Source organism: Manis javanica, chromosome 13, assembly GCF_040802235.1.
Source record: "Manis javanica isolate MJ-LG chromosome 13, MJ_LKY, whole genome shotgun sequence".
Taxonomy (NCBI): Eukaryota; Metazoa; Chordata; class Mammalia; order Pholidota; family Manidae; genus Manis; species Manis javanica.
This window is the reverse complement of record NC_133168.1, coordinates 74,435,701-74,458,127: the sequence shown is the minus strand read 5'-3', so window position 1 is coordinate 74,458,127 and position 22,427 is coordinate 74,435,701. Positions and strand designations below refer to the sequence as shown.

General features: G+C 50.3%; 1 protein-coding gene across 5 annotated transcripts in view; it reads left to right on the top strand.

Annotated features, from left to right (window-relative positions):
- The window catches only part of AGPAT4 (1-acylglycerol-3-phosphate O-acyltransferase 4), a 112,301-nt gene that overhangs the window by 65,340 nt on the left and 24,534 nt on the right, over window positions 1-22,427 (top strand). For 2 of the 5 annotated variants that reach the window (XM_037023935.2, XM_037023916.2), the window contains exon 3: window positions 18,055-18,224. The exons of the other annotated variants lie outside the window; for them this stretch is intronic. In XM_037023935.2, coding sequence (XP_036879830.2) covers window positions 18,055-18,224 — 170 coding nt within the window. The remainder of the gene's footprint in view (window positions 1-18,054; window positions 18,225-22,427) is intronic. 5 annotated transcript variants of the gene reach the window in all.

Sequence of the window (22,427 nt, the reverse complement as noted above, 5' to 3'; positions counted from 1 at the left end):
AATGTTCCAGGCACTCTCCCAAGTCTTTTACAGATGTCAGCTTATTTAAACTTCAGAACAACCATTACAGATGAGGAAACCAAGGCACAGTAAGGTCAAATGACTTGTCCAAGGTCTCCCAGCCACGAAGTGATGCAGCCAGGACTGTGCCCTCACTGAGCAATTGTGCATCTAAAGCTGCCCCTACAACTGCGCGGCAACCTGGTTTCTCTTTCCACTGCTGGTGGCCACCGAGCAGGTTTCTCACCCTCAGCACTCTTGATCTTTGGGGCTGGGTAGGTCTTTGGAGTGGGTTGTTGTGGGGGCTATTCAGTGCACCCTAAAATGTTTAGCCACACCCCCAGCCAGCCCCCTGATGCCAGGGGCTTGGGACAGCCAAAAACATGTCCAGACACAGCCAGTGTCCTGGGGTGGGGGAGGCACAAACCCACTCCCAGCCGAGAACCACAGCCACAGAGGGAAGGTGTTTGGAGGCCACACTGAGGTGCAAGGGGAGCCGTGTAGTTTATAGGTTTTTATGTTATTTTGGAAAGGATATTAAATCATTCTACTTACCTACACTTAAAATTAAGACTAAGAAACACAAAACTCTTCCTTAAGCAGATCAGTAAGTACAAGGGAAATGTATTCTAGGTCTCAGGAAAGAAGTGAGAGAAAGGGGTCAGATACAAAACACCGGGAAAAGGAAGATGGGCAATGGGGAAGGGGAGGTAAAGCAGAAGTGAAATATGCTGCCCCCGGAAGGAAAGAATATTCAATAGAACCAACAGTTGCCAGCCGGAAAAGTTTGGGTAAACTCTACGTATAGTTATTCGTGCTGTTGACAGTTAGGCCAAGATGGTATTTCAGTCAATGAACAGTGACTATTGATTGTGACATTTCCTGTATAACTCAGGTAACTTGAATGCCCACAGGCACTTAACCCTCACTGATAGGAGGGGCTGGGTCATCAGGTCCCCCCCTCCCCTCCACCCATCCCTGTCCTTCCAGAAGCTTCTGCAAGGCTACCACTCTGGGTTAAGAGCAGCAGACTTCAGATCTGGCTTGGGCACCTCAAATAATGGGAGACAGGAGCAGGGCTGCCTGGGGCTGGGTGCACAGCTCAGCCCTTAGGTGCTTTGGGAGTTGGACCAGGTGCTATTGCTGTGGAAGGTTCTCCAGGATGGGGCTGACTAGGTTCCGACCTGGAGAGACTTTACCCAGATCACCTGGAATGCAGTGTTAAGAAAGCAAGATGAGCACATGGACCTGCTTCATCAGGAGCCGCTCACTGTTGCCTGGGACGTTAGTTCCGCACCATCCCTGCAGCATAAGGTCAGGAGTTAGGGGGCAGACCTCTCTCTGAGGTCTCATTAGCACATTAAGTGTGTTCTGAGAAGTCTGCTGGTGAAGATGTCATTTTGTCTCATTTTTTCCCATGTGACACTTCATAATGTCACCTAATAGTGTGTTCCTGGACTGGGTTCCATGAAACAGCTTGGGGAAGGGGTTTTTGTGGGTGCAGGTGAAGTCTGCCCATGCTGGACACCTTGAATGCTTGATCGGTGGGTTCACCCTGATGTACCTCTCCCAGCCAGGGTTTAACACACTAAATCAAACTCTGACCTTTAACTCTAGTCTTCACACTAACTCTGTTGCTCAAGACCTGTTTGGAGCCCTCGGGTCCCCCTGAATCCAAGGCTGGATCCTCCCTGAGTGAGTCACCCCTGAGCCAATCACCCCAGGTGTTATTTGATGTGATTTCTCTGTTGCATTTGGAACTGACCTCTCCTTTCTTTTTAAATGTTCTCTTAGCTTGCAGGACTCTCTCTTAATGATTTCCCTCCAGCCTCCCAGACTCACTAACTTCTGAATATTTCTTAATGTTGTTTTAAATATTGGTGAAAGTTCAGCACTCAGTGTCCAAAATTTAACTCACCATCCTTCCCCTACCTCATTCCTTAGTCGCCTAGAAAGAGTGTTCTGAGGTGGTGAAGCCAGACATGTGAGAAAGAGGACAGGATCATCTTTCCATTCTGGGCTGTGGTATCGTTAAGGTCCATTAAGCTTAGTTCTAAAATTCTGACACTTTCAAGGGCACATGAATATCTGGACACACAGCAGCTTATGACTCAGGAAGCCTGTGTGAGAGAGAGGTGCCCAGCTTGCTGCCCCAAACAGTGGGCACAGCTTTAATGGGACCAGAATGCTCAGGGACAATATGATTGCAATATTTATATAATACAAAGATAATATATAGTAATTAAGATAATATATAATATTAATACTATTAACAATGTAGAATATATAATAAAGATAATATAAAAATAATAATAAAGATAATATATAATGTAATATAAAGGCCTTGAGAACTGTCACCTTCAAGTCTTGCCTTAACACCATCTGCCAATAAGTGACCTGCGTACTGGCCACTGCCACCACCAAAGAGAAGAGAGGAAGGAGTAAAATGTGCTGAATAAGCCTCCCTGTGCATAAGGTTTCTGCGCACATGAAGTTTGGCTCCAGGAGCTGGAGGGTGGCTCTCCCAGCATTCTCTCCTCTCCAGAGGAGTGATAGCCGAGGTGCGGCCCAGCCTGAGGCATCAGACACGTCACCGTTTCTTGTCTCCTCTGCCTTTGGCTGCTTCATGAAGTTCTACTGAGTGTGCTTTTACCGCGAACACCCTGAACCTGCTTGTGGACTGTTCCATTCAGTGGAAGCCACTTTGGCCTTTTCAAGATGATCGGCTGCATATACAAGCTGCTAATTCTAATGATCGTGAACTCCCTGTATTTCCAGGCTGCTTTAACCCTTGGAATGACTGTCTATTCGTTGCAGGACATGCCACACAATGGATGTTTAAAAAGTGTTTGCAGTTTGTGTTCCAGTCCAGCTGTCATCCTCCAGGGCTTGTCTTTTCTGAGTAACTGCTTTTCTCCTGTCACTGGAGAAGGCTGCCATGGGGTAGAGAAAGCTAGGCTTTTACCCTGAAAATAGTAGCCAGTCTCTTGTCTTGTTGCCCTTCCATTTGATTTTGAGTTAAATGGGAAGTTTGCTTCAAATTCTGAGTAATGTTTTCAGTGTGGTTCAAGTAAGTTGTATTATATTCTTTTGGAGAAAATAATACATGTAATTTTGGACATAGAGAATGTTAAGATCTCCCAAAAGGCCACCTGTAATACTACCTTTCTCAGTTATTTTCTAAACAATTTGAGAGCTTAAGCAAAGGCATGGCAATGGCAGCCACATTTCCTTTCTCTCTCATAGCACCTGTCTTAGAAGGTCTAGCTTTTGGTGAGGACCAAATGGGCCTGCTGACCAAATGCCAGAATCAGGCAGACCTACCTGACCAGCGCAGACAGCGCCGGCTCCAGGCAGCCTCCTACGGCCCTGAGAAGCAGAGAGCGCTCACTCAAGGAGGAGGGGCAGAACCAGGGCAAGAAGGCCGCTTTACCCCTCCGAAACCGGCCAGTCATGTGTATTACCCACCTCTCCCGGGGCAAGTGAGGGGGGTGCCGGGAGGACGGGCATTCAGCAGAAGAAGCCAGGAGAGAGGATAGGTGCTCCCATCTGAGTGGGAAGCACAGCAGGTCATCCATCGAAAGTATGTTAGTCATTCAGGGCTCAAATGTTTGTAGCTTCTCCTCTACAGCAGGCACCAAGTCTGACAACACGAAGATGGACAAGATGTTTCTTAACTCACGTCACAGTCTGGCGGGGGACATGCATACACAAAGGCATGGTGACCAAGTTTGACAATGATGCTGATGAAGGGCACAGGAACAGCTCAGAAAGGGTCTTTATGACAAACTAAGAAGCAGTGACCTTATCTTTTAGATCAGTGATGCCCTTAGAAGTATAATGAGAAACACACAGATAATTTTTAATATTCTGATAACCACATTAAAAAACTTAGAACAGGCTGAATTTCATTTTAATCCATATCTGATTAACATGATACACTCAAATTCTTTTAAAATGTTACCATTATAAAAAAATCATTAATATTTAATGATATTAAGAGTGTCCTTTAAAATGACATTTAAAAATATATTTTACATTTTTTTTCAAAGTCTTTGAAACTAAGTGCGTATTTTACATGAAAGCATATCTCACTTTAGTCTGGCCACTCTGCATGTCCAGTAGCCACCTGTGGCCAGCAGCCACAATACCAAACAGCACAGTTGTGCTACTACAGCATTGCTCACCCCATTTTATAGAGGGGAACACTAAGACTTAGAAAAGTTAACTACCTTGAAAGGAACTGACCCATTTCCAATAATATGGCAGGTTAGGTTATTTTTCCCAACTCTCCACAAGCAACTAAAAATATTGGATACAAAAGATTTTTTAAATCTTCTTAAGAGTGTCAGAGAGCTGTCAAAATAGTAAGGACATGCCAGGCAAAATCTAAAGGAAGACTTCCAATAATCTTGAAGAAGGCAAGAAGAAAGGAGAAAGACATATTGGAAATGTGGGACAGAGCGTGCAAAACAGGACAGCCATCTAGAACCCAGGAAGGGGAGCAGCATCCCACCCTGTGCCCTGTACGGCTCTGGACACAGGGGTGGGGAGTGTGAATGAAGAGCTGAAACACCATTTCTATCTTCGAGATTGAAGAAAAACAAAGCACTTGTCCGAGGCCAGTCCCCTAGGGAAGGTGGGGGCAATGATCGCACCCAGGCTGTGCTGACTCCAGAGCTCAGCTTACGGAGGCAACAGTAACTTCCTTAGGGTTTCATTTTGTCCACATTAACTGTAATTCTCTTCAGCAGCTACATCTTTACCCACTGGGATGATGTAGATGCATATAATCCATGTCTGATAAAGTCTTTATTAATGATATTTTGTCTTTGAGTCTAAGATGTTACTGATTATAAGGTACCTCATTATTTTATATCATACATCTCTAAGAAGGGAAATGAAATGCCACCCTCAGGCTAAGGCATACCACTGATGGTAAGATGCACCCAATTTCAAGCAAGTTAAAATGAATATGCATAAAAGGCATAGAGCGCAGGATGCAATACATGGGTGCAAACACTCAAAGGACCTGCACCCAGGTGCCTGTTGGGCCTCCTATGGGGCCAGTGAGAGGGGGTTGGGAGGGCAGGAGTTTGGGGAGGTGATGGAGACAGAAAGGCAGAAGAAAGTAGACAGAGGGAGCTCGAGGCTGTGCCCCTGAATGCCCAGGGCCTGGGACTGGAAGTGCACAAACCGAACTCCGGGCAAGTCACTAAAACCTTGTGCGCCTCCGTCTCTGCACCTGCTTGGAGCAGGTGCCTGTGGGGCTGCAGACATGGGCCGCCATACGTGACAAGCCTAGCTCACCACCTGCACACATTGTGTGCTCGGGAAATACTGGTTCTCCCTTCTTGCCTCGGTCGGTGGCTACCCCGCACTGCAGGCTGGGCTGGGTTACCTCACCCTCATGCTTGGCATGCCCTCTGGCCACTGGGGCCTGGTGGCAGCCTAGGGCTTGGCCCGCATTAGTTAGCCTTCCCCGCAAGGGCCTGTAGGGCTTGCCCAGGGCAGCTCACAGGGGGCAGTGCCTCTTAGTCCAGGGCCTGGGGATCCCCAGGGCTGCCAGGCAGTTAGGGTTACTGACCGGTGGTTGGGTCCACTCACTGGTTTCACAGCTTAAATAGATGAAACTCAGACAAACCCCCAAGAAACAGAATTTCAGGGACCTTTGAAAGATGAAGATATAAATGAAGTGCTGGTTTACTGTTTAACAATTGCCGAGATGCTAGGGAACGTGTGTTGGCAAGTTCAAGGGGCAGCATCTGAGTAGAGTAATCCGGCTCGCGGGAATCTGCATGACCTTGGGAGCCATGTACTTCCATTTTGTCATCTGTAAAGTGGGGAATTAATGTCCACCTCGCCTCCTCATAGGCCAGGTGACTATCAGGGTACACTAGGTGAGGTTCATGGGACCACGGCACTGTCCGTGGCTGCTCAGCCCTCACCGTGCGTCTCCGGCTGGTCCAGAGCTGCCTGCCTGGGGCCACAGCCGAGCTTGTCGCCATGGCCACGGCTGGATAAGGACTCAGGCTGCCAGAGTTAGCCAAGAAAAACTCAGGATGCCCAGTGAAATTTGAATTTCAGATAAATAACAAATAATTTTTTAGTGTAAGCATGTCCCAGATATTGGCATGCCTGTACTTTAGTATTTCTTGCCTTTACTGTTGCATGAGACTTACTTATGCTCAAAAATAATTCACACTGAATCTGAGGTTCAAATTTCACTGGGCGCTTTGTATTCTACCCGGCAACCTTAGTACGGACAGACGATTACCTTGTAAGAAGTTTCACTTGAAACACTGATGTTAAGATAGACGCGGAACTATCCTGTGATCCTGCTGATTGCAATTATGAGAGAATAAATTATTTCTACATTGTTCTCCACGATTAAAAGTTGCCCCACTGAAGGAGTTGGTTGTGTATTATTAGAAAAGTCAAAGCAGACTGTCCTGTGGCCTTTAGGCCGAGGGATGGAAGCAATGTCTCATGGGAAGAGTAGGGTTTTTTAGAAAATAGTTCCAGGATAGTTTCTCCTTCACATTTCTGGCCCTAAAAATTATTTTGGGAATTGTGTCCTTTATTTTTGGCATCTTATTTTTTTTTCCTTTTCAAAGTTACATGTTATTTGTCTGTAACAAATAAGAATTATGAAAATAAGCCTAATTGCATTCTGATGATGAGAAGGTGGGAGAAGACATCAGATGGAAGTTCTGAGTAAGTAGTGACCTTAACTGGATTTTAAAATCTGTCTTAAATGTTCCTAAAGAGATCAGTAATTCCTTAATGTTGCTTTTAAAAAAAAACTAAATGGGCTTGAGGACTCTACCATCCTTAAGTGATTTTTGACATCATCTTATTTTTGTGAATTTTCTCTTGGCTCAAACTCACACCATCACCCTGGTTGCTGAATGACAAATATTTGCTGGTATCCATGCAAACCCTACTGTGTGTGCTGTAGGCAGCCAGCAGCAAATTGACAAGACCAAACCATCCGCCCCCCCACCCCAAGGGACATGCACTCAGTGGTGGGAGAGAAACCAAGCCAAGCCCAGCATCTCTCTCCCTGGGATACAAGGACAGAGTCCAGGGAGGAAGATGCTCGCCGTCACCACTGCTCCCTGCAGTTCCTGTTACAAATATGAGCCTTACCAACATTTGTAGCAAGTCTGTGATGGATATGTTGGTCCTGTCTCATAGAGAAAACCCAAAGCCAGAGAGGTTAAAACATGCCGATGTCGTAAAGCTAGTGATCAGTGGACAGGACTTCTGTCTGACTTCAAAGGACTGTCAGTATGGTGTCCCTCGTAGGGATTCAGAAGAGAGACAATTCACTCCTAGTGGGGGTGGGGATGGGGGGGACAAGAAAAGTCCCCCAGGGCAGGCCTCCTGTGAGCTGACTTAGAAGACAGGTGAGGTGTGACAGGCTATGGAAAAGACGCGCCTTTGGGCCAAGAGGACAGTTTGGGCAAGAGGCCAAGGCTCAGGGTAGGTCAGAGAGTTCCAGGTAGTTCCAGGAACAGCATGTCCATTTGACTTCAGTTTCAGGTGTGTGGCAGAAAACACTGGAAGAAGGAGAGTGGGAGAAGCAGTAGGACCTGGTCAGTGAGTCTGAGGCTCTGTTTTCAGGGTAAGACACTTGATTTATTATTATTTCAGCCAGACTCATTTGACCTCATTTGAGCAATCTCACGAAACTGAGGTATAAAAACTAGAATGCAGTTAATAACCTATAAACAAGGTGAAGTAAATGCACGTGTTGCTGACCAGCACACTTTTGCCCTGAATGCTGGTCTTCACATTATTAAATTATCATTAATTGATTGATTGATGAAAATTCATAAAGTGAATCCCAGACATAGTATGTTGTGAAATACCACCCCGAATTATGACAAGGCATGTTTTCTAAAGAATAAGGGCATCTTAAAAACAGAACCACAACATTGTTATCACAACTATCAAAATGCATATTTTCTTGGTATCACATCATAGCACCTAGACTGAGATTTCTCCAGTTATTTGTATGCTTTTCTTTTTAAACATTTGGAGTGTTTCAATCAGGACTTAAACGGGGTCCATACACCGCATTAGGTTGTTACGTCTTTTAAGTCTTTCTTAACTCAGAACAGAGCCATCCCTTCTTCACCCCATACCTTGGTCCCGTGGAGGCCCCACACTGTGGCAGAGAGTGCTGCTTGGGCTGAGTTTCACCGGCTCCTCCCTCCCTCCCTGGACAGGAAACCAGAAGTTAGACCCACCTGCCTGGATCAGGTTCAGCTGGGCCAGAGGGCGTTCCAGGGTGGTGCCATACTGCCTCACTGCAGGCGGTGGGCCTCCCTGCAAGAAACACAATGGGAGTCATTTTTAAAGAACAGAATCTGGGTGCTCACGGAGCTTGCTGTCTTGCCAATGGGTTTCAGCCCCCTGGCAAGTTTGCTATGGATTCAATGTGACCAAAGGAAATGACAGTAAAACGTCTTGGGGTGAAAGGGTTACACCCAACTTTATTCCCATGGTGGCAGGTCAATTACTGAAACCCCACTCACTCAGAGCAAGTCTGCATGCAGCAAGCCGGTCTCTACCTCTGCGTCCCTCTGCCCACACAGCCATCGTCTGGGCCTCTCTGCCTGCACAGTTATCCCACACAGCCATGTCCTCTGTCCTCAGTGCTGCCACCACTCCAACCTCTGCTCTGCTCCCCTGCAGCCTTGCAACCATGCTACTGTGTCACACGCATACCACTGGGCGGAGCTCTTTATGTAGAGTCGAGAGCAACGCATTGCCCACACGTGTGTAGTGAGCTAGCCAGCCAGGGCCAGGTGAGAATCCTGGCCATGGGGCCTTTCATTTTATCCACACCTGCTAATCCTGAGCTCTCGCTTCCTGCTTCCAGGCCAGGGAAGGTGGATGTCTCCTCTGGCTCCCCGCGGTGGTGGGACCTGAAGGGAGTTTCGAGAAGCCAAATGTCAGGAGCAGAGTGGTGGGCTGGGGGCTGGGTTCCAGAGCCTTCCTCTCCCTCCCCCACCTGAAGGTTTTGATTGAGGCAGGAAGCACAGGGCTCCCCCAGCTTTTATTCATCAGTCAAGGCAGTCATATTTCCTGACATTTGCCTTTCTGAAAGCCTGACCCAGTAATGGGAAGCAGAGTGGACTCCTCTTGCTGTAAAACTGCATTTCTGCTCCTACCGTTTTGCTATGTTCACACCCTCAAAGCTTGCAGCACTTACACTGCCTACTGGGAGTCCACCGCTGCCTCAGACTCAGTCACCCAGTCCCTTCCCTGCTTGCCAGGATGTGCAGCGGGGAGGGAGCAGCCCCCTTTCAGACAGGTGCCTTCCAGGCCCCTCAGCGCCCCACCTGCCACCTCAAGGCTTCAGGAGGGAGGGGACAATGTAGCAGCGTTGCCTAGCTAGGACTTGAGCTCAAGTCCATCCCCTCCATCCCCTGCCAAGAGCAAAGCCTGTGTAGGAACAGGCCCCCGAGGAGGTTCCCAGAGGGACAGGGCGCCATGCTGGCGAGAGGCGTGGGCTGGAGGTGCTGGCGGCTCCCAGCACACAAGCAGGGCTTCCGGACTTTCTCCACTCCTGCCCAGGCTGAGGAGCCTCTTCAGGCATTGTTTTCCGAGCCAGCCCCATCAAGTGGCAATAATGCATATACACCGTGGGTCTGTTGACAGGCTTTGTGCCTCAGCAACCTGGGTGTGACAGTGGACAATGCTTGGGTGACTGTGGGACCCATGGGGACTGAAATGTTACAATGCTGGGCCCCCAGTCGGGCTCACAGAGAGAGCCACCGTGGCAGAGAGGCTGGTGGGTTGACTAGAAATCGTTCAGAATGAAATACAAGCAAGTGCTCTCGTCAGCGGATCACACTTAGCATCAGGAAGTTGGGAGGACCTGTGTATGTGGCCTCACATCCGAGTTTTTGTGGAAATCTGGGCATGAATTGAGCCTGGAAGGATAGGTAAGGTGGGGCAGGGAATTCAGAAGTGGGGGAAAGAGAAGAAGTGGTAAACATGGTCTGTGGGGCATGGCTGGCTGGGGGAACCCAACTCAGCCAAGTTTGGAGCTGGTTCAGGAAGGCTCTGAGCAGAGAGGAGGGGCTGCTCCACAGTAGATCCTGGAAGAGAGGTGGATGGGGACCCATACAAAGCTGGTCTTGGGTCAGAAATCTCAGACTCTGTCCCAGGCCTGCGGCACGGCCCGCGGGGGGGCCAGAGCCGGGACAAGGCTTTCTGATCACTCTGTCCCAGTGATTGTTCATTGTCATATTTACTCCAGTTTGTGCAGGAGGCCCAGAGAGGGCCAGTTGGGTGCATTAACTTGACGAATGAGCTCCAGGTGAAGGGTGTAGCCCAGGTCAAGGCACGAGCTGCCATTGTTTCCCAGCCTCAGTGCAAGCAGACAGGGGGGAGGCCTGCTCCTCTGCATTCAGGGCCAAGGGAGAAACATCACCTCACTTACTTGAAACTTTAGAGCAGCATTTTTGCATTTTGGAGGACTTTGTGAATGAGAGGTTCACTTTTCAACCTAAATTATTATCAGTTAAAAGTTAAATTATGAAGAACTATTATAAATAAATAATTATATATATTTAGCTTAGAGATTATACATCATAGTATATGTAATTATACAGTTATTAAAATTAGATAAAGTTAATTTAAAAAATACCATTCTCCTTTGCCACATCTCTCCCATATCTCCAGATGTGGGGGATTCTGGCTGTCGATGTTTTTAAACAATGAACTGTGACAATCTGGATTCTGCGGTCTCTTCTGCAGGAATTTTGTCTCCCCTGTTAGAATTCTCTGCCCTTCTACCCAAATGTGCTGAGGGAGGAGAGGAGGTGGCCCTCCTGTGAGAGAGCAGGAACTCCGGCGGAAGGCTTGGCGGTAAGGAGGGGCCTTAAAGCCCCATCTGCCTGGACCAGCAAAAGCTCTTGGCTGTAGGCCTGAGGTCTCGCGGGGGTTTCCCAGCGAGCACGTGGATTCCTGGGATGCAGGCCACAATGGAAGCAGCCCTTGCAGCTGCTTAACATCAACTATATCTGGAGAGAAGCCAGGACTAAGCACACGGGGTGGGGGGGGGGTTTGAGGGTGACAAATGAGGACCTGCCCAGAAGTGAACACTCCGTGGGGTAGGTGAAGGTTGCTCATTTCTTTCTGTCCCTTAATTATTTCTTGGGTTGTCACTGCTGTGTTATCATTAGTAATGCAGAAGAAAAACACTGTTCCACACCAGACATGTGTTAAATGCTTTACATGCTCAGCATATTTACCTTCACAACCAGCCTTTGAGTTGGGGACCTTTATCTTAAGGCAGCTGGTCTCAGATTAGACACCATCTGCCCGAGGTCAAAGGTGGGATCCTTCCCCCTGCAGTTCCTCTCCTCCCCACCTGCCGTGCCTCCACGGCTTTAGTGCCTTTGCAGCCTTGGGGAGTCCTCGTGGGCTCTCACGTCCCCTGTCTTGGTTCAGCCCCAGCACACCCGCTTCCTCGCCGCAGGGGTGCAGCCGGCTCCTTCCTCTGTGTTTCCCGGTCCTTGTCCGTAAAAGGGGCCAGACAGCGTGGCTCTTGCAGGTTGTTGTAAGCTGACTCAGAAAAGGTGGTGGTTGCCATTCTCTGCCTCTTCTCCTTCTTTACAAATAGGCAGTTGGTGCCTTTCTCCCTCCTCCCACATGTCCTTTTGTCCAACCTCTTCCTTTTTCCATCTGTGACTAAGCTGAACCACACGGTGGCCAATATGCCAACACTGAATCCGTATTTCAGACTGTGTGACCTTCTGCTTTGGTCCTTCCACTGGCCCTGAGTCATTGGCAGCAGATTGGGATTTGGAGTGAAGGTTATTTCTAGTGCCCCCCCCCCACACACACTCACACTCCCTGGGGCATATTATCTCCAGTAACTGGGAATCACCCCCCAGGTGATTGGCAAGACAGGCGGCAGCAACTGGCCGCAGCAGGTGTGGCCACAGAGAGCAGAATCCGAGGTGGCTGAGCTGTTGGGAAAAAGCTGCTGGCTACCTCTGGCCACCTGCCCTCAGGCAGCAGCTGCAATAAAAATGAAGATCGCAGCATTTAGCTAACTGGAAATGTTAAAACAGGACAAAGTTTTTCAAAATCACTATATTATACTGGAGAAACCTTGGCTACAGATATTGTCTGTTACAAGTTTCTGACAGCCACCAAGGGCCCACTGTCCCAGTCTACACCTCCCGTGAGGCCCTGGAATTTACATGCAGGTTGAGGCTGCAGTGGCCGAGGGAACATGATGAATTAGGCGTCAGTTCACATCAGAGTCGCGGGGAGGGGATGAGGGGAGGACAGGAGGTGCTGGTTTTTGGGAGGAGGTGAGGAGGCCCTGCATGTTTCCTGCCTGTCCTCTGAAACTGGTGTGGGGCCCCTTTCCTCCTGTGTCCTATGATCTGTGCCATCTTCTGCTCTGAACAAATCCTGATGCTTCCATTTAGATTTATTCTGATGTCAGAATAAAATGGTCTGAGGATGAGGGTGGCACACACATGAAACAAGGTTTCAGCCCCAGATGGATTAATGGTCTGGGAGTGCTCAGGAGGCCGGAGACAGATGCCAGAAGGGAGCTGAAGACAGAACCCAAATAAAACGTGTCTTGAAGTCCCTGTGCCCACTTAGCCTGGTGTGTGTCCCACCATCCGGCCAGCATGGTAAGGAAGCTGAGGGGCTCAGGGTCCACATGGGGCTCTTGACTGGGCCGGAGCCATGCCAGCAGCAGTCCCTGGGGTCACAGGGCCTGCACTGTCCGCACAGCATCTCAGCTGCTGCAGAGACCAGAGGAGACTGTGGTGAGTCCCTGTAAGGGGTAATTGCAAGGAAAGAAGCCCAGGGCTCTTGGTTGCGGATGGGGGCAATTTCCTGAGAGACTGGAAGAAGAGGGAAGGATGACACCCCCGCCCCCCAGGCCCCTTGCTGGTCAGGAAACAAAGTTCTTTCATCACCACCAGTAGAGTCTGGCGCTAAGGGAACAACAAGACTTACTCAACAGCAGGCTTGGGAAGAGCAGGAGGGAGGCAGCCCGGGTCTAAGGAAGCTGGGGGGCAGCTGTGACCTGTGTGTGACCCCGCAGCCATCTTCCATCCCGTGGGGACCCAGTGACCACCCACTTCCTGGGAGAGGCCTCCAGGGGCACAGGCCCACTGGAGCCCCAACTCCGCCCCACCGCAGGCTCCTGGGCGGAGGCGGGGCCCAGGGGATCCCATGCTGTTAGTGGGGGGCTTTCGTGGCTGCTGCCTGTCTTAAAGGACTGAGCAAGAAGGAAGGTGCAGGGCCACCCGATCGCTCCGTTAGTGAGGAGCTCCCAGGGCAACGCTGAGGGGTGAGGGCTTCTCCACACTCGGGGGCTTTCTGTGGTTCCTCCCCTGGCCTTGTCTGTTTCGTGGGCAGCAGGGCCACCAGGCCCCGTGGATGACTCAGCCTCAGGGTGGCAATCTCGTCGGCTCCCTGAACAGTCGCTGCACAGCAGGACCAGGCCTGGGAAGCCAGAGCGTGAGTCAGCAGAACATCTACATCCCCAGGGGGCCTGACCTTGGAGATGTCAGGGGCCAGGCGCCTTCCCAGTGGCCTCGCCGGGCAGGCCTCAGCAGTCCTGTGTTCCGGCGCCTGCCTACAGCCTGTGCTGCGCCCGAGCTCAGGCCGCGTCGGGGCGCACTGAACGGACAGGTCCATAGCCGGACACGCGCTTGCTCATCCAGGAGGCCGGGACGCTACCGCGGGTTACGGCGGTCTTCCCCATCCTGCAGGATGCCCAGGAGCTGGCGAATCGCCGGGTTCACCTGCCCAGTTCCTTCCCTCCCGGCCTCACTGCTAAGCCCCTCGCAGGACAGGTCATAGAAGCCTCAGGGCCCTCCGGGTGTCAGAAGGAGCCCCTGCCCCCTCCCCCTTCTTCTGCTTCAATTTTGATTTGATATGTTGTTTTAATTCCTGGCTGTACTTTTTTCAATTAGCTGCCCAACTAGTGGTCCCAGTTCTTATTGGGTAAAAGCTTCAATTGCTTTTTTCTAGTTGCTTAATGTGGGTTAGCCTGGTACACAAACAAGAAGGTAAATGCTTTGGGGCAAAGACTTTTATCTTTGCTGGTAGCATTTGCGGGGTGACTCCTGGCCTAGTAACCGCTAGCTGATCGGACTGAAATCTGAAGCTCTTGACAAGTGATTTTCGCCCCTAAATAACAGAAGGACTCTGCTTTCTCCTGGGCCTCCTTGGCCCCACTCGCCTGCCCATAGTACCCCCCGTCAGGATGTGGCAACTTTCCAAGCTAAATTATAGGCTCCAAAGAATGTGTCCTTTAAAAGGAAAAGATACTGCCATTCCATAGAGGGAGAGGGTTAGAGCAATTCGGAGATCTGCCACCCCCCAGGGCAGATGGTTACCGTGGGCCGGACAGGCTGAAACATGTTCATTTGGAGAGCCCAGAGCAGGAGGGCTGAGAGCTTGCAGGCCCTGAGCCCTGGGCAGTTGTATAGTCCTGACATTGATTTGAGGTGGTACATGAATGGCAGATGCCTCACCTTGGGTGGGAGCAGCTCCATTCAGCAGATGTTTGTCAGTATGAAAGGTGGCCTGGCTGGCAGTCAGAGATGGCCTGAGCCAGGCCCAGGACTATGGCATTGAGGGGCCACACAGGAGGGTAAACAAAGCTTCCATTCGGGGAGAGATTTGTATGTTGCATGCAGTTATTTGTAAAGGAACACCCAACGAAAACATCAGCCAGCAAGCCACTCAGCTAAAGGCATAAGCTTTTTGAGCCCTTGCCCTGTGTTGGATGTTGGGGCAAGGATGGGGGTGAGTCAAAGATGAGACTAGTGCCACCTGGAGGCGGTCAGCAGGGAGCTGATGAGAAGTACTCTGCCCAGACTTCCAGGGAAAGGACATACCTGGTCCCAGCCTTCAAAGTGTTGGTCCAGACGGCAGGAGGGAAGACCTTCTCCCACACTGTTGATTCAAACATAGATTGATAGGATCTTTAAGGAAAATAATTTGGAAATATGCATAACATATTAAAATATGCATATTCTTCAATACATAATTCCACTTTCAATATACCTATGTTGGAGAAATACTTTCACAAATGTTTTTTTATTTTCATGCATCTTTAAGGACGTGTGTTGTAGTATTTGTAACAGTGAAAAACAAGGGGAAAATGCCAATCAGTGGCAGAATGGCTAAATAAATCATGACACATGATTGCATCTAGTACCCCCCCTCCCCCCACCAACTAGAAACAAACAAGAAAGGGGATTCTGGGGAATGGAGCCCAGCCCAGCCTTCCTGACACATTACAAAGCCATCAGAGGAATTTCACATTTTCCTCTCTATATTACTGGATTGGTTGAATTCTTTTACAATGTGACTTTATAGTTGTTTTATTCTGAATAGAATAAAGCTGAAAGCCTTTGGTGAAAGAGAAAAGGGAAGGAAAACTCTCCTAAGCAGTGGGATTGAAAATTCAGCTGTATGGCTAACAGCCTGTTGAGGGCCTGTTTCCCCACTGTCCTCTGCCTGGTCCAGCCACCTTCCCTCACACCGGGCTGCCGCAGTCGCCTCCTACCTGGGCTGCCTGCTTCTGCAACTCTTCCAAACTTCTTACTTCAGCCACGGTGATCTTTTCAAAATGCAGATCTGATGCTGCTATGTTCCTATTTAAAAATGCTCCAGTGACTTCTCACTGCTTTTATTATGAAATCGTAAGTCATAACTCCTTACCCCAATCCAGAAGTGGCTGTGACACTCATCTGTCTCTGTCTCTTTCTTTCCGCATCCCTTCCCTCTCCCCTCCAGTGGTCACAGAGCCTCATGTGCTACAAAATCACCATGCATATAATGGTAAGAAAAGACTGGCTACTTCCTGAAGACCTACTATGTGCAACATTACCCTAGTTGCCTTGACTACTATTATGATTTAATACACACAGTGCCTCTAAAAGCCTTTCTTATCCCTATTTTACAAACAAGGACACAGGCTTAAGGGACATTGAGAACTATGCTAAGTCTCATGACCAGTGGTGGCACCACCAGGATCGGAGCTTGGGTGTGTGTGATCCTAAATCCATCAGCACAATATTCAGCAACACCCAGCATAAACATACCTTTCCTTCCTCTGGCGCCGCCCTGTGAGCATGACTGTCTTGGCTCCGTGTGGTGGCTGGGGTTGGGGGGGGGCGCACGTCTGACCCATGTGTGTGGAGTCACATCTCCAGTACCTCACACTGAGCTTGCACACAACAGGTCACCACCATGCATGTTGAAAACATAAATGTGCAGCTCTGTGCTGGGATCTGGAGGCCAGGCTAGGGTTACGGGACTTGAGCAGCCTTGCCTCATGGGGCTCATGCTCTGTAACTGGGGAGATCACTGCCAGCTGGGATCAGCGTCTGAAGGGTGCCAGGCAGGTGGGACCTGGAGGCACAGCCTGGCCTTGGGAGAGCAGAAGGGCACAGAGGCATTCAGGAGGTATTTGCCAAATGATGGCGGGGTGTGGCTGACTCCCTTGCAGTTACCCACACCTCAGCCATCCCGGGATAGAAGGGCCATGCCACCCACTCCCCCACATTGCTTGGAAGAAATCAGTGCAGCAATAGAAGCTACTTTCTACCCCGTGGTAATGAACTATCCCTTTGTCCTAGCCGGTGGGGACACATGGCTGCGCTCCAGCCCCTCATACTCTCCCTGAACCCTTGTCTTTGTTCCCCAACTTGCCACTTCTTGGTTGTGCCAATGTCACCACCAGTGGGATAACTAACTGGGGGTGTGGCATATACTCAACTCCTACGAATAGGAGACATTTTCATCATCAAGTAAGGGGAGTGTTTGCTTCGTTTGTAATATCACTGGACACTGAAGTCCTGGATTCACCAGGAACTTACTATATACTATGCATGTAGTATGTGCCTACTGTGTGTTAGACACTTCAGTTCTCCCAAAACCCTGTGAAGCACCCCATCCTAAAGATTAGGACACTAAGACCCTGTGATGTTCACTTGTCCAACATCCCACAGTGCCACTGCTTGGAAACTAAACTGTAATGTCTTCTAGAGAATTCTGGTGCCGAAGTTCCAAACATCAGTCTCCAGCCCCAAGGAGAAAGGTCCCCAGGGGCAGCCACTTGGGCCTCTAAAACATGAGGCTTGGCTGGCATCAAGACCACACCTGCTTGTGTGTGTGTATATAGTGGGTGGGTGATGAGTGAGTGACTGGGACCCTGCAGAATGTGTCCCCCACTAACTGGTGATGAACAGAAGGGATGTCACACTCCCATTCACCCACCTGCAGGCCACCTACAGCTTTCAGATTTCATGGCAAGGCTGCTAGAGAGCTTACAGTTTCAATCACCAACACACAATGGTTTCTCTGGACAATTTCCACCACATAGGTTTCTCCTGAGCTGTCCAGTTGGAAACTGGTCACCTGGATTAAAGGTATCACCGAAGGATAAAGTCAAATGGGTCATTTTTGCCTGAAAAAAGGACTTTTTCTATTTTCATAAGCTCCTACAAAGAATGTGTTAGTAGTTTCATTCAGGCCTCTGGTGTAATGCCCTTCGGGTGATGGTATTTCTGCTCCTTCACACCAGGCTCTTTGTGATTCCTGGTGCACTCAAGTGTCACACATGGGACAAGAAAACGGGGTTTGTGTGCTTTGATGGAGTTGATAAATATCCCAATAAGTCATTCCTCAGAATCTCAAGTGTTCTGTGCATCATCTCACACTGCCTTTCAGAGCTCTGCACACACGGCGCAGGAATTCCTGACGGATTCAAGCTTTCTGACTTACTTTTCTCCAGGATACTTAATCAAGGAATGCAGGTCATTTGCCTTCTCAAAGCTTCCTCTCCTTCCCTGGACACTGTTGTGGAGTCCTCTTATTTGTCCTTCTCCTTCCCAAACCATTCAAGGATGGGGTCTGGACTGGGATGATCCGGAATTTGAGCCCTAGTCTCCGGTCTCTGCCCCAGCCCCACAGCACAGCGGAGCTGGGCCATGAAGGACGCGTGAGTAAACGTCTGTCTGTTGTGGTTTGTTCCAGAGCTGGTGATGCTGCTGGAGTGGTGGTCCGGCACGGAGTGCGTCATCCACACAGACCCCCGGGCCTACCCCAAATACGGGAAGGAAAATGCCATCGTGGTTCTGAACCACAAGTTTGAGATTGACTTTCTCTGTGGTTGGAGTCTGGCTGAGCGCTTTGGGGTTTTAGGGGTAAGTTGTATGCGCGTTTGCCCCCCTCAAACATTTCTAGTGTCCACACCGTAACTTGCCTTTTTCTCTTGATCACTCAGGATTTTGGCAACACAAATGGAGTTTCCACTTAATGAAATGTTCTTAACTAGCTGCCCTTCATTCCTGCTTGGAATCAAGTGAACATCTGCTTTTGAGCAAAAATAAAATTCAGCAATTATTATGTGATAGGCATTTTGCATAAATGTGCTTATTAAACCCTTAGGGGAACATAATTAATGAGTGGATAATATACACCTTCCGTTTTAAAAAAGTAAGTGGTAAGAGAGTTTAAATAATCTGCTCAGAGTCACACAGCTCCTAGGTAGATTTGGATGGAACTCCTCTAGCTTGATGCCATCTCAGATTCTCACCTCTGCTCTCCTGCTTCCCGAGCGACAGGCAGCACGCCCTCTGAATTTTCATCTTCATAGGCCTAAGAATATTGAATCTCTAAGTGACAGAGTTTGAGCTGCAGAATTCAGAATAAATATGGAATTCTGTTTTCCTCCAACTCATTTGATTTCTTACACGCTTTAGGGACAGGGTGTCCTCAATTGATTTTTGTCACCTTTAGAAACGTTTCAAAATATCCAGGCGTGTAATGGTTGCACCCAGATCAGATAACCGAATTAGGTCATCAGCGGGGCTGAGGTTCCAGCAGGAATTACGATGTGTGTTGGCCCGGGACTAGCAAAGGCTGGGACCACTTGCACCAGAATGGGGGGCATGTTTTGCACCTGGGAACAAACCCCCCAGATAGACCGGGGGCTGCTCACATCACATTGCTTTTGGTAGCGAGGTAGACAAAATCCTAGAGTTCAGGATATGGAAGATGGAAGGCCATGGAGAGTTCATAAGACGACAAGAGTCCCTGCGTCTGGTGGCATGTGGGGTGGCGATGGGAGGGGGCAGGCCTTGATGGCAAAGTCCCCGATGTGCTGGGGGTGTGGGGAATGTCTAGAGGCCCCAACACTCTGGGGTTTGTTTCCCTCTGCCTGTTGTGTAAAGACTAATAGCCTTGGGACATGTTTTGTATGTGCTTTTAGCATTTATGCATTTTTAATTTGGGGGCAAAAAGAGAGAGAAGGAAATGGTGCTTAGAAACAAGCCACACTAGGGTCTTTAGGCAACTGCTCCCCAAATTGTGCAGTTCAACTAGCAAAAGACAACCAAGGTCCGGAGCAGTTTTTCAAGAGATAGAAACAGTGTTAAACCACTGCGGCTACCCTGAGACTTCTAGAAAACTGGATGGCCTGGGGGTAAGTGTACTGGAAGGATTTCTAGGAGAATGACAGGCCCTGGCCACGAGTTTTCTCTTTTGTGTTTTCCTGCTTAGTCTTCCAGTACTGACTTATCTATCGTGTATGTGTGGGGGGGGGCAGGGGGGGAGGGTGGAGTTCACATATATTTTCACAAATAAGACCAAAAGTTCCAGACCGACCTGTCCCTGTGTTAGAGCCCTTGAGTGGAGACGCCATCTAGTTTGTGGTTTTGTGGTCTCTGGGAGGACACTGCCCCTTCAAATATGATAGTCCTGACCCTGCCGAGGACAGTGATCAATGACAGGAGCAAAGGGGACTGGGGTCTTTGCACCCTGGCCTAAGCACCATTCCCCTGCCTCAGAGCTGGCTTCCCGGCAGGCCAGGGCCTCCTGGGGCACCACTGCTCCAAGCGCAGCTGGGAGCAGCTGGTGGTTTCCTGGGCCTCCCCTGTGGCTTCGGGTGGTGGCCCTGCTCTCACAGGTACATGACAGCGTGTGTGACTGGGGGGCAGGAGCCCTGGGGTCCGCTTGACTTGGGGCACTTTCCAGGCCCTGTTGTGCCTGTGGTAGCTTTAGGACCACAGGCCCTTTCTGTGTGCTGTTCACTGTTATTTAGGATGTTTCTAAGCCTTATGACATTGCTGTTATTTACATTTTATAATAAACTCCCAGAGCCTCAGTTTGGGTAAATAATTTGCCCGGGAATGATGCCTAGTCAGTCAGATTTCAGAGCTCTGCTCCCTCGCCTGGAAGGTGTTAGGCGGAAAAGCCGTGGAGGCTGCAGGTGCTCAAGATAGGAGCCTGGAGCCTTCCAGTCAGACAAGGGCCAGGGCCACCTGCAGCTGGGGACCAGGCTGCCCTCGCCCCAACTCCTGGTCTGTGCGGGGAAAGCCGTCGGGACCTTCATCAGGCCCGGGATGGACCAGCAGGAACCGAGGAAGCAGGGCCACCGGCAGGAGGTCGGCGGAGGCAGGCCCCGGGGGTGGTGGGGCACGGCCAGGGCAGGCGCCACAGCGCGCCCACAGGGGCAGGAACACGTGGGGACCCAGGGCGAGACGGGAGGCCTTCAAGGAGGGGCGACTCTGCCTCAGCCCCACGGAGGGGTCGGTCTGGGGAGGCTGAGGAGGCCGCGCCGGGAGCCCTGGGCTGAGCGCGCTGACGCCGGGAGCTGGCGACCAGACCGCCTTCCCGCCCGCGGCGCAGGGGCTCTCCCCTCCCACCTCGGTTTCCTAAATGCATAGGATGCGCCTAGATTTCCTTTACTACCAGTGACATCCGAGCAGTTACTGTTGCCTGTCCCGGCGTGAGCTCGGCCCCTTGATTTGAGGCCGCGTCCCGGGGCTCCGGGGCGCCCCCTTGCGGAAGCAGGCCGCTGCAGCGCCTCGGACGGGGCGTGCGGCCGGGGACCGGGGGAGGGGGGGCGCTGGCCACCGCGTGGGGAGGGCCGCCCAGGGGGAAGCTGCCAGGCGGGCTTCTCCGGCACGAGTGCGTCCTGCCCACGCAAAGGGGGATAGCTGCCACCCCTGTCTGCCCCTGGGACAGCTGCAGGCAGGCGAGGGCATGATGCCGCAGGATGTCTGGCCCCTTTCCAGAGTGACCCACTCCTTCCTGCACCCCGGAAGCACGGAGAACAGCACCATGTTATTAACTGTTCACAGGTACCTTTTGTCCTGAACGACCTTCAAATAAATCACCTGATTCACTTTTTTTTTTAAATAACACTTGATGTGGAGATCCTTCCGGTGTCTGAGGAGTTTGTAGGGAAGAAGGGACAGGGGGAAGGTTCCTTATAGGGCATTTTTCATCTTCACATGTAACAGCTCAAGAAGACGTGAGTTTGATTTAATTGAAGCAAGTGATTTTTGCAGAAAGTCTTAAGAATAGGGTAGTTAAATGTGAAATTGTGTTGGGGGGAAAGTGACAAGATTCTCTTAAGAAAAAAAAAGAGACTTTCACCTTCTAAAAGCACCTGAGGCACCAAATGCTCGTTCTGGTGGCTGGTTCAGGGGGCTCTGTTCCCCTCAGAGCCGGCGTTTCATGCTCTGGGTCTGATGCCACAGATCTTCCAGAAGCATGCTGACTCCCTCCTACCTGGGGAGAAAGGTGACTGGTGAACAGGCAAGAGTGTGCTGACCGAACAAAGGGGTGGGCAGTGCAAAGGGTCGAGGCTTCTGAAGCTGTAGGACGCTGCTTATGGATCTTTTTGCCCCAGTAAAATGTGCGTGAGCCACCTGACAGTGACCCCAGAAAGTCACCCAAGATCGTGCCTGACGAGTCTCTGAGCAGCGCCAGGCCCCTGTAAGTGCCCCAGAAGCAGTAGCTGATACTGTTATTTACCTGCTGCGTAGTTGTTGACTTCGCAGGTTAACCTGGAGGCCACCCGGGATGTTTTTCACCAGACCTCTGAAGAAGCCGTGTATGTTATATGTGGCCACGTGACAAGCCCCAAACTTAGGGGCTTCAAACAGCAAACATATTATCTTAGTCTGCATGCTCTGGGAGCCTGCACAGCTCAGCTGGGGGATCCTGGCAGGGGTTCCCCCATGAGGTTGCCGTCAGGCCACCGGCGAGGTGGTAGCTCACCCAAAGGCTCGCCACACAGTGATCTGTGCTTGTGACCAGGCCTGACCCTTCCCCCAAGAGGTTCTGTGCCCCTGGGGTGAGCAGAGCAAGACAGAGCAGAAGAACACACTCGAGACACCCACTGCCACTGTGGGACTGAGACGCAGCCAGGGGCCCATCACTTCTGTCCTTTTCTGTCGTTAGAAGTGAGCTGATGATCCCAGCCCACTGTACGTGGGCTGTACGAGGGCATGAATGCCAGGAGGCCAGGAGCACCAAGGCCAGCACAGTGGCCACCTGCTACCCCACAGCAGGACGTTTAGTCTCAGACCTTACTTTTCCATGTAGTTAATATGCTT